Here is a 25161-nt window from a genome sequence, read left to right as displayed (position 1 = left end):
TTTTTTCATTAAATTTTTTTTAATATAGCCTTGGTATTGAGCCCTCCTTGTGCTGCTGTGCTCCGTTTTTTTTAGTTTTTTTTCTCTGACCGGGTTACCCGCAATATACACTTAGATGTACATATACATATAATACATATAGAGACGTGTTGGTGTGCTCATATATAGGTACATACAGTATTATATTTACGATTAGTTGGTGCAAGGTGGGAACCTTGTGCTCCCGGAACCTTGTTCGCGCGGCGGGTGCAGTGTGCGGGGGCTGAGTTAGCAACCGGACCGGTGCGTGTCACACAGGGGGGGGGGACTGAGTTAGCGGCTTGACCGGTGCGTGTCACACAGGGGGGGGGACTGAGTTAGCGGCCGGACCGGTGCGTGTCACACAGGGGGGGGGACTGAGTGAGCGGCCGGACCGGTGCGTGTCACACAGGGGGGAAATGCTGACGGCGCAGAGCTCGCTGCAGGATTCCGGGGACGGGGACGAGCTGAGGAGCGATGACGGCTTCCCGGGGGAGCGGAGAGGAGAGCGGCAGGGCGGCAGCTTCTACTCGCTTTATGTGTATCAGGCGGGGAGGTGAGAGCCCTGTGCGCTGTAGACTGAGGGGAGAGCCCTGTGCGCTGTATACTGAGGGGAGAGCCCTGCGCTGTATACTGAGGGGAGAGCCCAGTGCGCTGTATACTGAGGGGAGAGCCCAGTGCGCTGTATACTGAGGGGAGAGCCCAGTGCGCTGTATACTGAGGGGAGAGCCCAGTGCGCTGTATACTGAGGGGAGAGCCCAGTGCGCTGTATACTGAGGGGAGAGCCCTGTGTGCAGTATACTGAGGGGAGAGCCCTGTGTGCATCCTTGAGAAGAAAGCTTCTACTCGCTCTATGTGTATCAGGCGGGGAGATGAGAGCCCTGTGCGCTGTATACTGAGGGGAAAGCCCTGTATACTGAGGGGAGAGCCCTGTGCGCTGTATAGTGAGGGGAGAGCCCTGTGCGCTGTATACTGAGGGGAGAGCCCAGTGCGCTGTATACTGAGGGGAGAGCCCAGTGCGCTGTATACTGAGGGGAGAGCCCAGTGCGCTGTATACTGAGGGGAGAGCCCAGTGCGCTGTATACTGAGGGGAGAGCCCAGTGCGCTGTATACTGAGGGGAGAGCCCAGTGCGCTGTATACTGAGGGGAGAGCCCAGTGCGCTGTATACTGAGGGGAGAGCCCAGTGCGCTGTATACTGAGGGGAGAGCCCAGTGCGCTGTATACTGAGGGGAGAGCCCAGTGCGCTGTATACTGAGGGGAGAGCCCAGTGCGCTGTATACTGAGGGGAGAGCCCAGTGCGCTGTATACTGAGGGGAGAGCCCAGTGCGCTGTATACTGAGGGGAGAGCCCAGTGCGCTGTATACTGAGGGGAGAGCCCAGTGCGCTGTATACTGAGGGGAGAGCCCAGTGCGCTGTATACGAGGGGAGTTTCATGTACTGTGCGCTGTATACCGAGAGGAGTTTCATGTACTGTGCGCTGTATACCGAGGGGAGTTTCATGTACTGTGCGCTGTATACCGAGGGGAGTTTCATGTACTGTGCGCTGTATACCGAGGGGAGTTTCATGCACTGTGCGCTGTATACCGAGAGGAATTTCATGTACTGTGCGCTGTATACCGAGGGGAGTTTCATGTACTGTGCGCTGTATACCGAGGGGAGTTTCATGTACTGTGCGCTGTATACCGAGGGGAGTTTCATGTACTGTGCGCTGTATACCGAGGGGAGTTTCATGTACTGTGCGCTGTATACCGAGGGGAGTTTCATGTACTGTGCGCTGTATACCGAGGGGAGTTTCATGTACTGTGCGCTGTATACCGAGGGGAGTTTCATGTACTGTGCGCTGTATACCGAGGGGAGTTTCATGTACTGTGCGCTGTATACCGAGGGGAGTTTCATGTACTGTGCGCTGTATACCGAGGGGAGTTTCATGTACTGTGCGCTGTATACCGAGGGGAGTTTCATGTACTGTGCGCTGTATACCGAGGGGAGTTTCATGTACTGTGCTCTGTATACCGAGGGGAGTTTCATGTACTGTGCGCTGTATACCGAGGGGAGTTTCATGTACTGTGCGCTGTATACCGAGGGGAGTTTCATGTACTGTGCGCTGTATACCGAGGGGAGTTTCATGTACTGGGGGCTGGATACTGAGGGGGAGGTTTCTATACATTGACTGGGTAGTGTAATGTGCTGGGTGGGAGAATCTGTTATGCTGAGGTTCCTCAAGGTGCTTAACTGTGGCCCTTTGAATCACCATTCATGGTTTGGTGCCAAATGCTCTTTTAAGTTTTTAACTGATAATCGTTTCACCCGAGCTCCACATCACACAGGTTTATTCATGGCCATATTTGTATGATTTGCAGCCAGTCACAGCATGCAGCGGACAGCGATGATGGGAGCCCAACAAGTATTACTGCCGACACACCCTCCATGGAGGATTTCAGGTAATGTATTCTAATGAGCAACACAAAATCCATAACCTCTGGTTGTCCTTTTGTTGTGTGTCTCAGCATGTCACAGCTTGCTTGTCTCGCTTCCCAGTATTGTTTTTATTTTGATTCAGGTTTTTTTTATTGGCAATACGGAACTTTATTATAACAATCCTTCTCTCTGAAGTCACATTTTATTATTTGCTGCATTACGTCATGGATGGATCCAGTTCATGTTAGACTTGCTTTGTGATTTATAAAGAACATTTTTATAATGGATGGGAGATACAATGTGAGTCGCTTTTGCATTAGTCCCCAACAAGCATTGCATTTAATATCAATAACCACATTAGACGTCTTCAATATATTATAAAACTGAGGTGTGTTCTGTGTATGCGTCTGAACAATGGATTTGTTTTCAGGAGTCAGTAGTAGCCCTAGCCATTGTTTATATGAGCCAGTAGTAGTAGCCCTAGCCATTGATTATATGAGCCAGTAGAAGTAGCCCTAGCCATTGATTATATGAGCCAGAAGTAGTAGCCCTAGCCATTGACTATATGAGCCAGCAGTAGTAGCCCTAGCCATTGACTATATGAGCCAGCAGTAGTAGCCCTAGCCATTGATTATATGAGCAAGTAGTAGTAGCCCTAGCCATTGATTATATGAGCCAGTAGAAGTAGCCCTAGCCATTGATTATATGAGCCAGCAGTGGTAGCCCTAGCCATTGATTATATGAGCCAGCAGTAGTAGCCCTAGCCGTTGATTATATGAGCCAGCAGTAGTAGCTCTAGCCGTTGATTATATGAGCCAGCAGTAGTAGCCCTAGCCGTTGATTATATGAGCCAGCAGTAGTAGCCCTGGCCATTGTTTATATGAGTTAGTAGTAGCCCTGGCCGTTGATTATATGAGCCAGCAGTAGTAGCCCTAGCCATTGATTATATGAGCCAGCAGAAGTAGCCCTAGCCATTGATTATATGAGCCAGTAGAAGTAGCCCTAGCCATTGATTATATGAGCCAGCAGTAGTAGCCCTAGCCATTGATTATATGAGCCAGCAGTAGTAGCCCTAGCCATTGATTATATGAGCCATCAGTAGTAGCCCTAGCCATTGATTATATGAGCCAGCAGTAGTAGCCCTAGCCATTGATTATATGAGCCAGCCGTAGTAGCCCTGGCCATTGATTATATGAGCCAGCAGTAGTAGCCCTAGCCATTGATTATATGAGCCAGCAGTAGTAGCCCTAGCCATTGATTATATGAGCCAGTAGTAGTAGCCCTAGCCGTTGATTATATGAGCCAGTAGAAGTAGCCCTAGCCATTGATTATATGAGCCAGCAGTAGTAGCCCTAGCCGTTGATTATATGAGCCAGCAGAGTAGCCCTGGCCATTGTTTATATGAGCCAGTAGTAGCCCTGGCCGTTGATTATATGAGCCAGTAGTAGCCCTGGCCGTTGATTATATGAGCCAGTAGTAGTAGCCCTAGCCACTGATTATATGAGCCAGCAGTAGTAGCCCTAGCCTCTGATTATATGAGCCAGCAGTAGTAGCCCTGGCCATTGTTTATATGAGCCAGAAGTAGCCCTGGCCGTTGATTATATGAGCCAGTAGTAGTAGCCCTGGCCGTTGATTATATGAGCCAGTAGTAGTAGCCCTGGCCGTTGATTATATGAGCCAGAAGAAGTAGCCCTGGCCGTTGATTATATGAGCCAGTAGTAGCCCTAGCCATTGATTATATGAGCCAGCAGAAGTAGCCCTAGCCACTGATTATATGAGCCAGTAGTAGAGTAGCCCTGGCCATTGTTTATATGAGCCAGTAGTAGCCCTGGCCGTTGATTATATGAGCCAGTAGTAGTAGCCCTGGCCGTTGATTATATGACACACCAAAGGATCTTCCTAAACAATTACGTAGGGAAGATAATGCAAAGTTGGATACATCAACTAACAATGGGCCTTATAGCAAGATAGTTCACATATAGAAACCTTCAGAGTAGGGAACCCAATCATGAGTCAACAGCCCTTATTACTAAAAAATCAACAGTCTACATGCATAGGAGGCTGCTGATACTGGATCTGAAGGAGTGACAAACTTGAAATGATAAGGTCAAAAAGTACACAGACCTACGTATTATCAATGGCCCAAGCCAGGATGTAAATCTCAACGAAAGGACATGAAGAACACACAACTAATAAAACTGAACAGTGTAAAAAGTGAATATACTAACACACGCGTGACAAAATAGCTAAGTAAGTAGATGTACTAAACAGTAGGAACAGATAGCCCAATATGTATGTAGGGATTACTGTAAAGGGCAGGCACAAAATGTGCAATATAAATGCCCTGAGGCACGGTTCAGTGACCGTATCAGATGATGGCCTCTGAGACACAATAATATGTGTACCGAAATCAAAGTCATATACATGGTAGGCTACCTGCAACATAACAGACATAAGTAATAGATAGACGTACTTATGAGTAAGGGAGAGATGGCTGGTGTGTACACATCTACTTACTTAGCTATTTTGTCACGCGTGTGTTAGTATATTCACTTTTTACACTGTTCAGTTTTATTAGTTGTGTGTTCTTCATGTCCTTTCGTTGAGATTTACATCCTGGCTTGGGCCATTGATAATACGTAGGTCTGTGTACTTTTTGACCTTATCATTTCAAGTTTGTCACTCCTTCAGATCCAGTATCAGCAGCCTCCTATGCATGTAGACTGTTGATTTTTTAGTAATAAGGGCTGTTGACTCATGATTGGGTTCCCTACTCTGAAGGTTTCTATATGTGAACTATCTTGCTATAAGGCCCATTGTTAGTTGATGTATCCAACTTTGCATTATCTTCCCTACGTAATTGTTTAGGAAGATCCTTTGGTGTGTCATCAAGGGCTGGCCATGGACTTCTTGAACCATGCCCTTCTTTACAAATTATTTTATGACTTTATTTGTGATTAAAGGTTTTTTAATATATCAACCATATCATTTTCACTTACCGACCCGAGTGCATTCAAGGGGGAATCTTGTGTTTTGTTTTTTTGTCCATACTCTAGTCCCCTTTTGCACCAGTGTTCGGTTTTATTGACTTGTATACTATTTGTACTTTATACTTTAGCTGATGCGGGAGCTTTCCTCTTTCTTCCCTTCCCCCTTCTGACTTTTTGTTGATTATATGAGCCAGTAGTAGCCCTAGCCATTGATTATATGAGCCAGCAGTAGTAGCCCTAGCCATTGATTATATGAGCCAGCAGTAGTAGCCCTAGCCACTGATTATATGAGCCAGAAGTAGTAGCCCTGGCCATTGTTTATATGAGCCAGAAGTAGCCCTGGCCGTTGATTATATGAGCCAGGAGCAGTAGCCCTAGCCATTGATTATATGAGCCAGCAGTAGTAGCCCTAGCCATTGATTATATGAGCCAGCAGTAGTAGCCCTGGCCATTGATTATATGAGCCAATAGTAGCCCTGGCCACTGATTATATGAGCCAGTAGTAGCCCTGGCCATTGATTATATGAGCCAGAAGTAGCCCTGGCCATTGATTATATGAGCCAGAAGTAGTAGTCCTGGCCATTGTTTTCTAAACGTTTGAGGATTTTAACTGTGTTCTGATTTTTATAAAAATGCTTTTACCTTACCTGCACCAGAGCTTCTCCGAGGCCCCCAACCTCTGGGCACTGCCCTGGTAAGGCAACCCAAATATGGTGGGTTTTTTTTGTGTTTTTTTTGGAGGTGGGGAGGGGACGTTTGCTGCTTTAATGATGTAATAACGTGTTGAATTTTTTTTAAAGCCTTTCCTTGGTGGATACAAACTTACCATCTGATGCCGAGCCCGACCTGAGAAGCTTCATCGCTAAACGTCTCACCAGGGGGGCCCTTTTCGAAGGCATGGGTAACGTTGCGTCCGTGGAACTAAGGTAAGAGAACCGGCACCCTGTTGTAGTGTGAGCGGCATAGTAACCTGTTACACCCCAGAGGGCTTCTCTGAGCCGGAGCTGGTGTAGGATTATGCTCTGTGTGTGTTTTTGTCGGTTCTGTTTTACAATCTTAGTCAGAATATTGTAGGAGCCATGTGGAGAAATGTAGATTTCCTGTAGGTTGTGTTACCTCCTTAAGAGTCCAGATTTCAATGATAGTGTAGAGATCTTTCAGAACCTCACAGGATTCCTCTTCTAGTTTTCTGCACACTTGCAGCTACCTGGGAGGTTTTGCAAGCTTTACATTATAATTTAACCCTTTGGGGACCTCTTGACGTAGCAACTATGTCATAAAGTCTGGCACTCCTGCGACCCCATGACGTAATAGCTACGTCAAAGCCTATTGAAGGGTTATTCAAGGGCCTCCAACACGTCTGGTTTTTAGGATATCCCTGCTTCAGCACAGGTGGCTCAATCTTCGACCTGTTGGTGACCCTCAAGGACTGGAGTTGGTCACCCCTGGTCTATTGACTTGCAGGTTTTTTTAGGGGTGATCGCATTTGGCGAATGGGGAATGGAAGAGGTCTCTGGTGCTGCAGAACCGCGGGTCCTCCGGAACGATGCGATGCTATGTGATGCTATGTTTAGTTCCTTCTCATTCCCGCGATATTCACTGGTGTAGTTACCGGTGTCGAAGAGCAAACTTTTATTCGGTGTCTAAGCCAGTTGGCTCAACACTAACCCCGCACTCCCCCCCCCCCCCCAACAGGCGTCCAAGAAGCATCAGTGTGTACTTCCGGACTGCCTTCATTCTGTCATAAACAGTTAATGCCATGGGTTAGGCGGCATGAAAGAGCAACTTTCCCTTTGTGACCCGTACCACCTTTTTTATAGATGATAAAAATAATCTTCAGAATAAATTTGGCTCATTCTGGGGATTTACCGACCAACAAGTTGTCTGTGATCTCACCTTTTTGGCCTACTAACATTCAGATAAACAACCATTACACACACAGGTATACATGTCACACGCCTTAGTGTGTTTCACTGATCATTGAGATATAGATCTGTCCCCATCTTTCCCGCAAGGTTTTGTGAAAAAGGAAAAGCTCTTGTCCCTTGACGTTTAAAGACCTGACTGAATATAGAAACATTCATAACTGAATTTCCCTAATACTTAGACGCCATCCTCACGGTTGCGTCTGTGCTCTACACATACACGCCTGCATATCATTTGACAGCCTAACGTCTATTTTCGCAGGAGAAACAGTTATCTGTCTTGGTACACCTCCTTACCCATGCAGTGTGTGGTATGATTTGATTCGTCTTATTGCAAAGATGCCAAATATGTACCTGTTCGTATTCAGAATAGATGTTGTCACATGATACCGTAATTTTTAATGAAGTCCTCCAACTAAGTGGTGACCTCTGTCACCGCTCTCTGGGGTGCACAAGTGATCTTTCAAGACGGTTACAATTTTCTTTGAGGCTAACAGCCCAGGATCTGGCTATCCTCCCTAGCCTTCTAAACGACACACATTTCACTATTAGTGGACCATCAGTGATAGCCTCCCCATTAAGCCCTCTTTGTAGATCAGCACACACCGACGAAGGATCTTGACCTGTCATAAACCCAAATTCTTGTATTTTTTAACATAATTTCTAACCAACGTTAACCCCTAAAGCACCAGATTCATTAAAATACGTAATACCAACCGCCATTTTTATTACAAGTAATATCTAATGTTAGTATATATATTTCCTATTCGAGTGTGTTGGTGCTGCATTTCTCCTAGTCCACAGTCCCACTGCCAGTGTTTCAGCTACAGTAGGTATTTTAACGGCCATCCAATAGGTACCTGCAATGGATTCTGTGAATTGTATCATCCATTTTCTTCCCCCTGGAGGGAGCTGAAACACCGGTAATTACACAGGGTAAGTATCTTGTTAATCAGAGGGTCCCGGATCAAAATATAGCGCGTGTAGCTCCGGAGACCCCTCTGTTCCTATGCTTTAAAAACAAAATGGCAAAAAAGCCAAGATTGCTGATTTTAATCTACTGCAGGGGGTGGCCAACTCCAGTCCTTAAGGGCCACCAACAGGTCAGGTTTTTAGGATTGTATTGTATGTCTTTATATAGCGCCATAAATGTACATAGCGCTTCACAGTAGTGATACATGTTGTAATCATATAAGTAACAAATAATATAAACTAGCTGAGAGCCCCGGCGTTGCCCGGGATGTTTGTGGTGTGGGTGTGGCATTTGGGTGAGGAGTGGTCAACGCGGCCCATGTGCGGTGGTAGTGCTGCTGTGGCTGTACTGATGGTGATTGTATCGGTGTGCTGATTTTGGAGGGTTTGGTGCTGATGTGGGGGTGCGGATGTGGGGGTGCGGATGTGGGTGTGCCGATGGGGGAGGTGCAAAGGTGCCGATGTGTGGGTGCTGATGGTGTTGATGGGGGCTGGGAATGGCGGGGAGCCGAGAATGCCAGTGTGCTGGGGGGGCATGGGATAGCGGTGTGCTGATGTGGTTTTGCTGGGGATAGTGTGTGTGTGTATACGTGTGTGTGTATAGACACGTGTGTGTGTATACACGTGTGTGTGTATACATGTTTGTGTGTGTGTATACATGTTTGTGTGTATACATTGTATGTGTGTGTGTATACATGTGTACGTGTGTGTGTGTGTATACACATGTGTGTGTATACACATGTGTGTATAGACGTGTATACACATGTGTGTGTAGACATTGTGTGTATGTATATATTGTGTGTGTGTGTGTATACATGTGTACGTGTGTGTATACACATGTGTATACACATGTGTGTATACATAGTATGTGTGTGTGTGTGTGTACATGTGTGTGTGTACATTTGTGTGTGTATACATGTTTGTGTGTGTGTATACGTGTGTGTATACATGTGTGTGTATACACGTGTGTGTATACACGTGTGTGTGTGTGTGTATACATGTGTGTGTGTATACATTATGTGTATGTATACGTGTGTGTGTATGTGTACATGTGCGTGTGTGTATGTCTCCATGTGTGTGTATACCCATGTGTATATACACATGTGTATACACGTGTGTATACACGTGTGTATACATGTTTGTGTGTATACATAGTATGTGTGTGTGTGTGTGTATACATGTGTGTGTATACATGTGTGTGTGTACATTTGTGTGTATACATGTTTGTGTGTGTATACACGTGTGTGTGTGTGTGTGTGTGTGTGTATACATGTGTGTGTGTATACATGTGTGTGTGTATACATGTGTGTGTGTATACATGTGTGTGTGTATACATTATGTGTATGTATACGTGTGTGTGTGTGTATGTGTACATGTGCGTGTGTGTATGTCTCCATGTGTGTGTGTATGTCTCCATGTGTGTGTGTACGTGTACATGTGTGTGAGTATACGTGTACATGTGTGTGTGTGTACGTGTCTACGTGTACATGTGTGTGTGTGTGTGTCTACGTGTACATGTGTGTGTGTCTACGTGCGTGTGTATACGTGTGTGTGTCTACGTGTGTGTGTCTACGTGTGTGTGTCTACGTGTGTGTGTCTACGTGTGTGTGTCTACGTGTGTGTGTGTGTCTACGTGTGTGTGTGTGTCTACGTGTGTGTGCGTATACGTGTGTGTGTGTGTGTGTCTACGTGTGTGTGCGTATACGTGTGTGTGTGTGTCTACGTCTGTGTGTGTGTCTACGTGTGTGTGTGTACACGTGTGTCTACGTGTGTGTTTGTACGTGTGTGTGTTTGTACGTGTGTGTGTGTCTACGTGTGTGTGTGTGTATACGTGTGTGTACGTGTGTGTGTGTGTAAACGTGTGTCTGTGTGTATACGTGTGTGTCTGTGTGTATACGTGTGTGTCTGTGTGTATAGGTGTGTGTGTGTGTGTATAGGTGTGTGTGTGTGTGTATAGGTGTGTGTGTGTGTGTGTGTGTGTATAGGTGTGTGTCTGTGTGTATAGGTGTGTCTGTGTGTCTACGTGTGTCTACGTGTTTGTTTGTGTCTACGTGTGTCTGTGTGTCTACGTGTGCCTGTGTGTGTGTATACGTGTGTCTGTATAGGTGTGTGTGTGTGTGTGTGTGTGTGTGCGTGTGTGTCTGTCTACGTGTGTGTGTGTCTGTCTACATGTGTGTGTGTGTCTACATGTGTGTGTCTGTGGACGTGTGTGTGTGCCTACATGTGTGTGTGTGCGTGTGTGTGCCTACATGTGTGTGTGTGCGCCTACATGTGTGTGTGTGGTCTCTGTGTGTGTGTGTGTCTCTGTGTATGTGTATGTGTGTATATATATATATATATATATATATATATATATATATATAGTGTGTGTGTGTGTATGTATGGAGGGTTGAGGCTGGCAATGAAGGAATGGGGGGGTGTGGGGGGAGAGCTGCTTACCTTGCAGTCGGCAGCATGTTCCTCGAGGTGAGGCCTCCTGCAGGGCGGGAGCCCCCCCGGCAGGGCGGGAGCCCCCCCACTGCCCTCCGGCTCGAGGTGAGGCCTCCTGCAGGGCGGGAGCCCCCCCGCTGCCTCCGGCTCGAGGTGAGGCCTCCTGCAGGGCGGGAGCCCCCCCGCTGGCCTCCGGCTCGAGGTGAGGCCTCCTGCAGGGCGGGAGCCCCCCCGGCTCGAGGTGAGGCCTCCTGCAGGGCGGGAGCCCCCCCGCTGCCTCCGGCTCGAGGTGAGGCCTCCTGCAGGGCGGGAGCCCCCCCGCTGCCCACCGGCTCGAGGTGAAGCCTCCTGCAGGGCGGGAGCCCCCCCGCTGCCCTCCGGCTCGAGGTGAGGCCTCCTGCAGGGCGGGAGCCCCCCCGGCTCGAGGTGAGGCCTCCTGCAGGGCGGGAGCCCCCCCGCTGCCCTCCGGCTCGAGGTGAGGCCTCCTGCAGGGCGGGAGCCCCCCCGCTGCCCTCCGGCTCGAGGTGAGGCGGCGGTGCCGAGGAGCGTTGCAGGCGGCGCCGGGTAGGCTGGTCTTTGCTGTGAGGGGGGTGGGAGAGGTGAACCGGTGCCGAGGAGCGTGCGGCGAGGCCCGTGGGTATGCTGCCTCACCCATCCGGCCGCTCCCACGTGGATGTGAGGCGGGAGGCAGCGTGTTGTGGCCGCTCCCCCGCGTGTGTCCCGGGCGCTCGCTCCGCTCCCCCGCTGACTGTAGCGGCGCCGGGGTGTGAGCTTGGGGGGGGGGGGGTGTGAGCTTGGGGGGGGGGTGTGAGCTTGGGGGGGGGTGAGCTTGGGGGGGGTGGGAATGTGTGTGTGTGTGTGTGTGTGTGTGTGACACTGTGTGTGTGTGTGTGTGTGACACTGTGTGTGTGTGTGACACTGTGTGTGTGTTTTTTTTTTTTTTTTTTGTGGACCTTTGGCCCGTCACTCCGCCTCAGGGGCGGGCCAAGGGGGTGGTGTGAGTGTGTAAGGCCAATGAGAGGTGTGCGGGGGCGGGCGGCCCATGGGACCAATGAGATTGCCGCTAGGGACACCGGACATCCAGGCAGGCAAACATACAGTGCTTTCACTAATATAGTATAAGATAACAGGTCATGGGAATAAGTGCTTCAGACATAAAAGTAACATTAAGGAAGAGGAGTCCCTGCTCCGAGGAGCTTACAGTCTAATTGGTAGGTAGGGGAACATATAGAGACAGTAGGAGGGAATTCTAGTAAGTGCGTCTGCAGGGGGCCAAGCTTTATGTATCATGTGTCCAGGATAATCCAGTGCTATTCATATGCTTCTTTAAGCAAGTGTGTCTTTAAGGTGGATAGAGAGGGTGGATAGTAGAGGATGGGATAGAGAGGGTGGATAGTAGAGGATATCCCTACTTTAGCACGTGTGGCTCGGTCTTCGACTGAGCCACCGATTGAGCAACCTGTGCGGAAGCAGAGAGATCCTGAAAACCTTGATCTACCCCTGATCTACTGTACGTTGTTGGCCTGTTAAAGGTGATCACAATCTCCAACAAACCTAAAAGATCACCCGCCCAATTTTTCATGCAATTTTTTTTCAATCATTCACACTTTCAACATTCAATATGTAGAATATATGAAAACAGCCGAGGGGGAAAAACCGGAGGCGTTTTCACAGCTCCCGATCAGAGAAGGCAACTGTGAATTGCATGGCGTGTGTGGGGAAAAGCAGCTCATGACTTTTTTTTTTTTTTTTAGTTTCCCAGAGTACACCCTTGGCTGTTATTACTGCCTGCTGCAGCAAGACCAGCTGTGCGAAGCGGCCACGGCTGAACCCGACGGCCACGCCCCAGAATACGTGGTCTGCTTTCTAGGAGGCTCGGAGAAAGAGCTCGATCTATATCCTTTTCCGTCGGCATTATGTGGGATGGTTCCACACGGCCCATCAGAGCGCCAATATTTTCATATTTTGGAGCAATGGTTTGGCATAGTTTTTGCTGTAAATTGCAGCCCACGCTGTCGATTGAACCACCTGTGCTGAAGCAGGGATCTCCTGAAAACCTGACCTTGTTGGGTGGTCTTGAAGACTGGAGTTAAGAACTCGTGTGATAAGGGCATGCAAGATAGAAAACCATAACATAGCCAACTGGGTGTGTGCTGTCTACACATAATTGCTGATTATCCTATTATTCTTTATCACTCCGTCAAACCTAATCGGAGTGGCGTGGCCATTGTGTGCTTAGTACCAAGTAAATCCGCTGTGTACATTTTCCTTAAGAACAAACATTTCAACTGGAACTGGACAAATATGTGGAAAGTCTGAAGACGAAACTGGATCCTCAGGTACGACGGGTGTGAAACCGGATATATTCTGCAGCTGCCTCGCTGGCAAAGCAGCGTTTCAAGTTCAGTGGGAAACGAATCCATTGGCTGTTGCTGTATCTTGAAACGTACAGTACTTGCGGTTAATCAAGCAATGATGCTTGACCCCTGATGAAGTGAAACAAAAGGCTGCAGGCTGCACTGTGAGGCACAGTCTCTCATGATGTTATCTTGCAACATTACGATGAAGCAGCCGTCGACGCTGGGTTGTCATTTGCTCTCGCCCTTCCCAACGCTGTTTTTAGTATTAAAAACCGACGCTCCGTTCAGGAGATATGAGCGTTTGAAATATTAGGGGTCTGGGAGGTTAGAACGGAGCTCTTCCCAGAACCCATTGCAGTCTATAGGGTTACCATGGTAACCTCACGCAAAGTTGTGGCGGTGTGAGGCCGCAATTATGGTGGCCGCTCGCGACATCGCGAACAGAAGGCCGTACCTCCTGAGGCTGGCCATAGAGCGTGCAATTCTGGGCCAGATAAATAATTATGTCTTTGCCGCGCAACGTCCAGGTCACGTGCGCGGTTCAGCCAGTGAGGACGAACCGGTCACGTCGCAGCCACGCCTTCCTGTCACCTACTACCCTCAGTGCAGGTATCACGCGAGCGGCAGGCGTGCCTGACGTCGCGCGCACGCCGGCCACTATAATTGTGGCCTTATGCAGCAGACATAAGCTTCGAGGGATCCATGTTAAAATGGATATGAAGCGAAAATAATGCTCATTTGCATGTCATTACCCAGAATCCCTGGCTGCAGTGGAAGCATTGTATGTCATTACTCAGAATCCCTGCCTGCAGTGTACGCAAAGAGATTATGGGGAAGGGCAGGGCTGCAGGCCTGTCTGAGTCTCGTGTATGTGCTCACACGCGGTATTTGTAGCTGCGGTACTCTGAACCTCCGAAGTTACAGAGGAGGAAAGATACTAAAATACCAAATATGTAATATTCGCATGGCTCATACCTGATATGTTCAGTGTTCTGGGTGGAGTGCCGCATTATTAACCCTTTGGGTGCCTTATAGACGTAGCTACTACATCACAGGGTCTGGCACTCCCCCCCCCCCTTATTTAACTATACTCCGCATTGCTTTTTTTTTTTTTTACTGCAGCAATGAGTCTTCTCCGCATTGCTACACCTGAGCTGCTGTTACTCCATCACCCCCTCTTGCTCGGCTACTCATTCACCCTTTGGTTCTCGCGTCAGGCCTCGCAGCCGCTAACGCCGGCATCGCACCATTCGCGGCAGTGACATTGTAGCCAGAATTCTATCTTGTTTGATCTGTCCGAGACACGTCAATGCCCTCACAAGTGACTCTTTTATTTTATCTTTGCTATATTTCTATTACAAAAGGATGCTTCACCCAGTTTTATTTTTCTCTCTAGATGAGCAATCTGGATAGCTGTATTAAACCGTATTTAAGCAGCTGGTTTGAAGACTCTGTGCTGCCTATTCACAGGGTAGTGAATCTGTTTCAGGAGAAGCTCGCATCCTTATTATACGCGGTAAGTGTCATGGGCCTTTCTCCCACCCCTTTGTCTGCTAAGATATAGAGTGTGTGTGTGTGTTTACACACGCGTATATTACATACACACGCGTATATTACACTCGCGTATATTACACACACAAGCATACACATACACACAGAAACATACACATACACACACACACACACACACAAACATACATACACATACACACATACACATACACACACACACACACACATACACACACACACAAACATACACATACACACACAAACATACACACACACACACACACATACACACACACAAACATACACATACATACACATACACACACACAAACACATACACACACAAACATACACATACACACACACAAACATACACACACACACACACACACACACACACATACACATACACATACACATACACATACACATACACATATACATACATACACACACTTACAGAATGTTATTTATTTGTTCCCAGGCTCTGAGTTACACTCCGGTGGATGTGAGAAATTCGGATGACCGAACAAGGAATGACATAAACGGGTAAAGGATTGTTAAACTTCTTCCGCAACCTGCGTCACCCCCAGAAGGTTTGGTGGCTAATAAACCGGACGATGAAGGAGATTGAAGCAGTGGTGTCTCCGGAGCTGAACCCCATTAATTTCCACTCCGGGGGCCCCCTGTTTCCCGAGATACAGAGCAGGGATAACCTAATGGCCGCTTCTCAAAGCTCCCACGCCCTGCTGTCCAATAGGAAGCTGCGCCATCAGCTGGTGAGGCTTCCTATTTGTATTCCTACGTGACACGGGGGCTTTAAATGTGTAGGATATGCTGGCACTCCCTTTGGGCGTCTATCTCTGGAAGCGGGGTCCCCGGAGCTGAAATTAGTGGGGTTCAGATCTCCACTCCCCGACCTGCTCCAAACTTGTGTTAAAAATAAATAAATGGCTCCTTTAAAACTAAGTGAAGCGCAACCAGTATGCAAACAGCTCAGCCCTTTAATCAGAGAGTCAGGGGGATGTGCTCTGTGTCTGTCATCTTTGTGGCGCAGAGTCCCACGCGTGGCATGTGATTAACCCTTACCCTGCAGGAGGATGCAGCAGCGAAACCTCCCCGTTTACATCACATGGGGATTTGGGCAGACAACGGCCTGTACGGCCCCCGCAGAGTATACTGACTTACCCCCTGTGTGAGTTTAACTCCTATAATGTTAGTGTTATACCTCCGGCTTTCTCTCCACTCATGTTAAAAAAAAACAAAATCATTTGTTTTCTTATTCTTTAGCTTCTGCGGTTACCATCGTAGGGGTTACACTGCACGGGGCTCTGGGGGGGAGAGTATTTCAACGTCACCTTTAACCTTGTTGTTCCCGTTTTGCACACTTGACGCTGCAGTTGCTCCGATAAGGAGCCGTGTTGAGCATTAGAGGCACTCTTGTGGTGGCTCAGCAGTGAAGCATTAATAATGTACATTGGTCTCGCCCGCGATCTGATGCTTTTCATGAGCTTGGCTTAGCGCGAGTGTGGAAAGGCTGTACTTTTGGGGGGTTTTCCCCCCCTTACTACTCCTGCCCCCTCACTAGAAATGAGGGGTGCTTTAACTGCAGCAAAACATGAAATCTTATGGGGTTAAAAAAAAAATCAGTTCGGTAGTGTTAGATCATAGTGCCTGGGTTTATTTTTATTTTTTAATTCAACTCTTAATGCCATTTTTAATGAGTTTGAAAGCATCCTTTGAATTCTATAGAATGCTTTATCCCACCTCCCCAAGCAGTGTAAGATCTTTGTAACCCTTTCCTGTTTGTGACAATTTGTTCACAATGTCCCCAACAGTTTGAGCTGCAAACTGCAACAATAGCCAATGTTATCTTGGCAATATCAGGTATACGTTGTAGCTGCTGAGTTACACTGACATAAGGACTGCGTGAAACTGAAAGGCGGCCATTATGTTAGGCACACAATCAGGATTTTGACAGATTTATGTCACACGCTTTACATATACAAATAAGAGATTTAAAAAGGGGGAAGTAGTATTGCTGCTAGTAACTGCAGCCATGACAAAGTGTGTATTGCAAGCTAAACACACACATTGCAAGCTAAACACACACATTGCAAGCTAAACACACACGCTAACTTATTTGACTGGGATGAACAATAGCTGCTAGTTAAATGTGGCCTGCTCTTCCATGTAAACGGTTTGATCTTTAAATATAAATAGTTTACAAAAATGTATGTTTTTATTGAAACAACAAGATTTAATAGAGTTGTGATCTTGGCTATTAAGGGGTTAATGCGTTAGGCTTCAGAACATGGGAGTTATTGAAGTCCGCAGCTGAGTTACTGAAGTATCCGCCCCTGCCCTTCCTTATTTCCCTGTGTGTGTGTGTCTTTATTTGTATAGCGCCATCCAGGTACATAGCGCTGTACAATACACGTGACATAATAATAATATAGCACATGATGGGAATAAGGGCTTCAGACATAAAAGAATAGGAGTCCCTGCCCTGAAGAGCTTACAATCTAAGTGGTAAGTGGGGAGAACTTACAGAGACAGCGTTCTGATAAGTTCATCTGCAAGGGGCCACGGTCGATGTATGAGGTGTATGGTTTCGGCCGCGGAGCTACTCGTATGCTTCGCTACAGAGGTGTGTTTTAAGAAAGGTCCTAGAGGAGGAGAGAGAGGGTGCTAGTGGGATATATCGAGGCGATGGGCATTCCAGAGGTGCGGGGCAGTGAGTGGGAGGGAGGTTTTAGACACACAAAGGGGAGAGAAGATATTGAGCAGAACGCAAGAGTCGTTCAGGTGTGCAGCGAGAAATGAGGGCAGAGACGGGTAAAGCCTTAAAATTCTGCTTGTGTGCTAGGTTCCTGAGTGCCGCGAGCATGCAGGGTCTTGTCCAGGAAGGCACCATGACATCCCTGTGCATCGCGATGACTGAGGAGCAGCAGAAATCGATCATTGTGGACTGCAGCGAGGCACAGCCGCAGCTTATCAACTCCGGTGAGCTCCTGCACCTAATGAATACTCTCTGGTACACGTTGGTGATCGCATTGAGGAGCGAGTATCTTCGTTGCCACGGCTTGTGTTTTATTCAGAGCTCCCCCACATCTACTTTATTAAAGGAGCAATCTCCCTCCACTTTTTTTTGGTTTTACATGGATGTGGGTGGGGGGGGTCCCTGTATCGCGGGGTGGGGGGGGGGGTCCCTGTATCGCGGGGTGGGGGGGGGGGGTCCCTGTATCTCAATGGTTCCCAACTTCAGTCCTCAAGAACTCCTGCAGCAGGCCAGGTATTAAGGATATCACTGCTTCAGCACAGGTGGCTCAATCATAATGACTGAGCCACTGATTGAGCCACTTGTGCTGAAGCCGGGAAACCCTTAAAGCCTGGCCTGTTGGTAGCCCTTGAGGACGGCATTTGAGCCTCTTTGAAGTAGAAGATGGGGCCAGGTTTGCTAAACAGTGCTAAGCTGTAAATCGTCTCACAGTCCAGCTGTATGGGGCTATAGGGCATAGTGCATACAGCCCCCAGTCTCGGCTCCCCTCATACCAACTGTTTGCAGTTTGAGGGCGCTTGGGACGTTCCTTGTTGGAAGTCCGTCCATTATTTCCCACATGACTCGCTTACCTCTCTGCCAGAGTACTGCAGTTCAGCTATGAAGTGGATAGGTGGCGCTGTCACCTTCCGGCCTTTTATTAATACAGTGAAATCTGTGTTATCCGGCGTTGTACCAACCGGCAAGCTTTAGTATCCGGCATTGTACCAGCCGGCAAGCTTTAGTATCCGGCATTGTACCAGCCGGCAAGCTTTAGTATCCGGCATTGTACCAGCCGGCATGCTTTAGTAACCGGCATTGTACCAGCCGGCAAGCTTTAGTATCCGGCATTGTACCAGCCGGCAAGCTTTAGTATCCGGCATTGTACCTGCCGACAAACTTTAGTATCCGGCATTGTACCAGCCGGCAAGCTTTAGTATCCGGCATTGTACCAGCCGGCAAGCTTTAGTATCCGGCATTGTACCAGCCGGCAAGCTTTAGTATCCGGCATTGTACCAGCCGGCATGCTTTAGTAACCGGCATTGTACCAGCCGGCAAGCTTTAGTATCCGGCATTGTACCAGCCGGCAAGCTTTAGTATCCGGCATTGTACCTGCCGACAAACTTTAGTATCCGGCATTGTACCAGCCGGCAAGCTTTAGTATCCGGCATTGTACCAGCCGGCAAGCTTTAGTATCCGGCATTGTACCAGCCGGCAAGCTTTAGTAACCGGCATTGTACCAGCCGGCAAGCTTTAGTATCCGGCATTGTACCAGCCGGCAAGCTTTAGTATCCGGCATTGTACAAGCCGGCAAGCTTTAGTATCCGGAATTTCTCATATAGGCCAATACAAATCTTCAGTGCAGTAACCGGAATCCATCCCAAAGCTGTCCGGCAACTCCGAGTATTTCCAAGTCGGGTGTTTCTAACAGTATTACAGTAGTATTATTACTTGATTGGTGAGTACCTGTATACTACTTTATACTGGAACCGTTATAATGTGTTGTAATTGTTAGTTGTTGGTACTTGTAGTGCAAACATCTGACTCTCGGTTAATCCGGAATGTTTTCCAAAGAAGTGATATGCCAAATATCTCATTTTGTGAATAATCCGTGTTTTCCGCGTCGTTGCGAAGGCGCACCGAACCGCGGTAAGTATCTGCCCACATTATTTCTCCTCCTTCCTGCGAGCTCCTGGTACCGCTCATCTCGGCACCGCCACAGCCGGGTCAGGAGATGCATCACTCCCAAACATTTTTTGGAAGCCGTGTTATATATCTTTTTCCTGACATATTTTTACATTTTGGGGGGCTTCACCAGGGATGGAAATTCGTGCCAGTAAGGTCGTGGCAAGCCGCAGCCACGCGACTGATCGGGAGCCGGAGGATTATCACTGGATGGGGTGCGATCCTGAAGCTAGCCCGCAACAGACGCCGACGCCGCGGACTCTCGCTTCTTTGGCCGTGGCACCGGAGCCCCCAAGTTTAAGTCTATTGGGCAGGCCATAGAGTGCGCTCGCGATCCATGAGCAGACAAATACATTTGTTTCTGTCGCGCGACGGGAGCGGTTCAGCCAATGAGGGAGAACCAGCTCCGTGACATCACGGCCACGTCTCCCCGTCGCGTCTACCCCTAGGACACAAATCACTACAGTCGCGCGGGACGCCACGGGCGCGCACACACCATGGACGCGGCCTTGGGATCAATTTGGTGCACTCTACTCTGGTGTCATGTACCATCTGTATATATCACCGTATACCCCTTCTCTTTTATACAGGGAGTTGGACACGCTTTCTCCCATATATGACCACACATTGTAGGGCACATTACAGGTGTGTGACGGGGGAGTATAAACGCCAGCGCTAGAAGGTGGGCATACTTTTTGACGGGCTAATGCAGGAGGTTTGTTAAACTTCCATTGGGATGAAGGAAATCTTTTTAGGGAGGCAGCAGAAAAATATATCATTTCCTTCATAAATGGGGGGAGTTTGTCAGGATGAATGTGTGCCAAATGGAGCATGTTTTGTACAAGACATGAGTACTATAATGTGAGTGGAAGCAGAGGGATCGAGTGATAGAGGATTATCTTAGGCTACAAGAGGCAATCAAATCTAGGTAAACACAGGCGGCCCTCATTATCCGTCATTTCACTTTACGACGGACGGCATATCCGACGCGTCACAATGCAATCCTATGGGGATGTTTTCTGACGCTGCATTATCAAACGCATACCACAGCTGATTAACATGGGACTCACTTTAGAACACTTTCACTACCCAACGCTCCTTTCCTGAACGGTTATTCCGTTGGATGACCACGGACCGCCTGCAATGCATGTCCACCAGGGTTCCCAAACACGTTGAATTCTGGGTCTTCGCCTTTGAGGATGCGATGTAGTTTTTCATGCCAGATCTTATGGGTTTTTTTTGGAGAGGGGGTTGACCCAGTATGTATGGGGGTTTTGTTAAAAGTACATTTCCAAACCACCGCAGAAGAGATCACGGCTTCATGTGTTTTTTTTTGTCTTTCCAGTGAGCAACAAGTTCTGCGAAGACTGGATGCAGGTCTTCATAAACAGCTACGACGGGGGAAATCCTTTCCTCTTCCGGCAGAAACTGGAGAACTTCAAGCTGAAGGTATATGTCATTATCGTTTTTATTTGTAAAGCGCCAACATATTGCACAGTGCAGTACAATGGGGGTACAGAGATTTGCTCATTACATAAGCAGAGTTGCATACAAATAAGGACAGACGTGCGCACACAGATTCGGAGAGGTAATGAGGGCCCTGCTGGTAAGAGGGAATTAATGTTGGGGAGGAAAAAGGATAAAGTGGTTGCTCATTTTCGGGGGGAGTATACATCAGGATGGAGTATGGTCCAGCCCGACAGCTGATCTCGTAAAGGTTTGAGGGTGTGGATATTCGGGGGTATGTATGCATGTCTTTATTTATATTAGCACCATTAATGTACATAGCGCTTCGCAGCAGTAATACACGTGACAATCATATAAATAACAAATAGTACAATGTTACTTTTATGTCTGAAGCACTTATTCCCATTTTTTTTTTCACATTAAATTGCACTTTATTGTATTTCCTGTTATCATACAATGGATCTACTTTTATCACATGAGTTTAGTGCGGGTCTTGTATGTATGTCTTTATTTGTATAGCGCCATAAAATGTACATAGCGCTTCACAGTAGTAATACATGTCATATAAATAACAAATATAAATAACAGATCATGGGAATAAGTGCTTCAGACATACTGTAAAAGTAACATTAAGGAAGGAGTCCCTGCTCCGAGGAGCTTACAATCTAATTGGTAGGTAGGGAGAACGTACAGAGACAGTAGGAAGGAATACTAGTAAGTGCGTCTGCAGGGGGGCAAGCTTTGTGTCATGTGTCCATGATTATCCAGTGCTACTCATATGCTTCTTTAAGCAGATGTGTCTTAAGGTGGGTCTTAAAGGTGGATAGCGAGGGGGCTAGTCGGGTATTGAGGGGAAGGGCATTCCAGAGGTGTGGGGCAGAAAGTGAGAAAGGTTTAAGGCGGGAGAGAGCTTTAGATACAAAGGGGGTAGAAAGAAGACATCCTTGAGAAGAACGCAAGAGTCTTCTGGGCTCCCTGCTGCCAACACCTAAGAGGAATGAAGTGCTGTATCCATTGTCCTTAGTTTACATATTGAATTAGACATACTTGTAATATAATACACAAATAATGTTAGAAGCGCTGCCACTAGTGACGTGTATAAGATGGGTAAGAGTAAAAATTAAACCACCATTATGTGTCATTGAATTGGCAAAAATGGTTCATTAAGAATTTTTTTAAATGATTCCAACCTGCTGCAATGAAATATTTGTATATAATAATAATAGTGCTTTGCACGAGAAAACGCAGCTCTGACCTGTAACGCTGGGTGTTCAGTCGTCTGTAGCAACTACTTCTCTTGGATGTGGGGGAGCGCAGATAGATCAACCCAGGGATAAATAAGAATAATGTCTATAGTGACATAAACCAGCTATTGGCTGCTAGAGTCAGACTGAACCAAGTAGTCGTGGTTCCCCTCTGGGGGCCCACCTGTTTCATACGCCTGTGTTTATAGTTGTATGTAGCACAGATTGCAGCTTTAAGGATCATTGAAAATCCAACATTGTGTTCCCAATGCACACAACTTCTTGCCTCGTTTTTTTTTCTCTGCAGGCAATACAGGACATGAACAACCTAAAGCGTCTCATCCGCCAGGCGGAAACGAGCCACTACGCACTGTTCAAGTGTTACATGTTCCTAAAGAACTGTGGCAACGGAGACATCCTACTGAAGATCGTGAAAGTGGAACACGCGGAGATGCCGGAAGCGAGCGGCGTGCTGCAAGTCCTGGAGGAATTCATCCGCGAAGAAGCAGCCGCCAACCACACCCCCTGATCCGTTCCTACGCGTTCCATCAACACTTCATATAGTTTCACGGAGTATAGCTGGCTCATCCCTAGGTCGTTTTACCGCTGGCGAATACCCATACTCCTTAGAGCATCAACGCCCTCTCTCGTACTCTCCCGGAACTGGGGTCCTTTTAGAATAGGACGGTGGGCAACACGCCCAGAGTCACAATAGTTCCTGAGATATTTAGGGCTAGAGCCCCAAAGCTTATTAACTTCCGGGCACATAAGATGATGTTACCTAAAACTAGAGGGGGGGGAGAGAGGTGGTGTAGTAGAGAACCAATTGACTTACATAGCACCCGAAACACCCCTCTATAGAATGTGGAGAGATACCGGCTAATTTTTATATCATTTGAATATTCAAATGAGGTTATTTTCCAGGTCGCGCCTCTATACAGCACATGGAGAGCTACCTGGGAGATATGCAAATTCAAGTCATTAGAATATACGTTGCATATTCAAATTTTGGTTATTTCCCAGGTCTTTCACTCTGCTCCTTTCAGTGTCTGGAGGTTGTAGTTTACGTAACGTAAGAGCTTAACATTAAGAGCTCTGAGGAACTGGGCTTTAATTGGGTAAGAGATTGGGGGCATTGCCCTCTTCCAAGATGGCTGCTGGCCGGTTAACTTACTGAGCTAATCCGGTACGGTGGCCTTGGTTGTAGGTTACAGATCTTGAGCAGCTCAGTGGCAGCTTCCAGTTTGGGTCCATTGCTGTATGTGCATTGAATTTAACCCCTCCAGTGCTGTCAGGGTTTGCCATGCTTTTCCTGCACTTGCAGGGCGGAACCAACTTTTCTATCGAAAAAATACATTTCACGATGTAAAACTGTTTGAAAGACTCCGTGAAACAATGAATAATGTGGAGTCGTCGGCATATTGTAGCGGTAAGCGTTAATGTTTCACAGCACTTTATGGCGCATGTGATGTAGCATGTGTCCATCCAGAAGCAGGCTCCCAATTCCAGGGGTTGGCGCTGGTATTGAACTGGCTGATTGGGACACGTGGAAGCATTTACAGAGTGAAAATGTGCTAACATACTGATAGGTAGACAGTGTATAACACTAAAGCACTTTTAGTGTTTTTGTGTAAATAGGTGTTGTTTTTAAGTGACCACATACGTGAAGGTTTTTAAGTTAAAGTAAGAGGTGACGTGAACCCTCCATATTATGAATGTCAGGAAACCGGGATTATATTTCTCATCTCCTGTACACCTAGTTTGCCTGGGGCAGTGTTGGCCAACACCAGTCTTCAAGGGCCACCAACAGGGTCAGGTTTTCAGGATATCCCTGCTTCAGCACAGGTGGCTCAATCAGGGGCTCAGTCGAAGACTGAGCCCCTGATTGAGCCACCTGTGCTGAAGCAGGGATATCCTGAAAACCTGTCCTGTTGGTGGCCTTTGAGGACTGGAGTTGGCCAACACTGATCTATAGGAGTTAAAGTTACACATAATACTTGTGTATAACATCATCTATGTACACCTTGTGTGTTGCTCCATTAAAAGGTATCCTACCCACCAATGCGCCTGTATTTTCCCGGGATTAAAACGGTTTCTATCATTTCATTTAGTCCCCCCCCCTTTTTTCTTTTTATTATTACTTTAATCTAGATAAAACACTACAGCAATAAGTTAATTTTCCCTGTCACTAGGGAACCGCAGCAGACCGACCGGCAACGTTTTGCCGTCTCCTTTTCCACCGATTGTTAACCATACAGTCTAGAAACTGGTGCCTTCTGGGTAAAATCCGGACGGCAACGGGCCTTCGTTTTGACGTCTGTGTAAAATGATTATTACAATAAGCTAGTGGCCAGTCTGCTCCTGAAATGTTTTCTGACGTTTGGGGAAAGCGGTTGAAGAACCCCGTTGGTTTAGTACTTCTAACATCTAGAAACCTGCATAATACGAAGTAAAAGTATGAACTACTGACGTCTGCTTTCCCATCGCCGTTCAGAACACTTCATCTAAAACAGTCTGTGTTGACCATTTCTCCCCCCCCCCCCCATATATTGCTCAGCTATGGCAGTGAACGGGTTTGAACCATTACACTATTTCGGGAGTGTGCCAACTCCAGTCCTCAAGGGCCACCAACAGGACAGGTTTTAAGGGTATCCCAGCTTCAGCACAGGTGGCTCAATCAGTCCCTGCATCAGCGCGGTCGGCTGAATCGGAGGCCCCGCTTACGATTTGAGCCATTTGTACTGATGCTGGGATATCCTGAAAACCTGTCCTGTTGGCGGTTTAGTTTAGCCAACTAAAAATAAGATGTAATCAGTCATACACTCGGCGGCTTGATTCTATCATTGAGCAAATGGTTCTGCTTTAACCCTTTGAGTGTCGAGCGTGGTTTCCATTTATGCAGCAAAACGCATTTCATTTTGTTTCTTTTCTGACTAACGGCACAAGTTGCATTTTTTTTGTGTGTTTTTACTGCTTTTTTGGCCTTACCATTTTTGTCTTTGTACATCTTCCAATCCATTAACAATGTGACGAATCTACTTTCTTTAAAAAAGATAGATTAGGCGTTTAATTATATTAAAGTTCCTGATTTAACTGTA

General features: G+C 47.3%; 1 protein-coding gene across 1 annotated transcript; it reads left to right on the top strand.

Annotated features, from left to right (window-relative positions):
- Positions 1 to 373: 373 nt before the first annotated feature.
- Positions 374 to 23904, top strand: C22H17orf75 (chromosome 22 C17orf75 homolog). Its single transcript, XM_075579929.1, has 10 exons — positions 374 to 574; positions 2380 to 2460; positions 6228 to 6353; positions 12509 to 12651; positions 13038 to 13093; positions 14511 to 14630; positions 15111 to 15175; positions 17496 to 17632; positions 20698 to 20801; positions 22371 to 23904. The coding sequence occupies exons 1-10, from the start codon at positions 438 to 440 to the stop codon at positions 22590 to 22592; spliced, it is 1191 nt and encodes a 396-aa protein (XP_075436044.1). The 5' UTR covers positions 374 to 437; the 3' UTR covers positions 22593 to 23904.
- The last annotated feature ends 1257 nt before the right edge of the window (positions 23905 to 25161 follow it).

The sequence above is a fragment of the Ascaphus truei genome, chromosome 22 (genome assembly GCF_040206685.1).
Source record: "Ascaphus truei isolate aAscTru1 chromosome 22, aAscTru1.hap1, whole genome shotgun sequence".
In the NCBI taxonomy this organism is placed as follows: Eukaryota; Metazoa; Chordata; class Amphibia; order Anura; family Ascaphidae; genus Ascaphus; species Ascaphus truei.
This window is presented reverse-complemented; position numbering and strand designations above follow the sequence as displayed.

What these genes read in the sequence shown, in the direction of transcription:
- C22H17orf75 (XM_075579929.1), top strand. Translation starts at nt 438, where the DNA reads ATGCTGACGGCGCAGAGCTCGCTGCAGGATTCCGGGGACGGGGACGAG. An exon ending in TCGCATCCTTATTATACGCG is followed by an intron (nt 14,631 to 15,110) that starts GTAAGTGTCATG and finishes ATTTGTTCCCAG; the next exon opens with GCTCTGAGTTACACTCCGGT. An exon ending in GCCGCAGCTTATCAACTCCG is followed by an intron (nt 17,633 to 20,697) that starts GTGAGCTCCTGC and finishes TTGTCTTTCCAG; the next exon opens with TGAGCAACAAGTTCTGCGAA.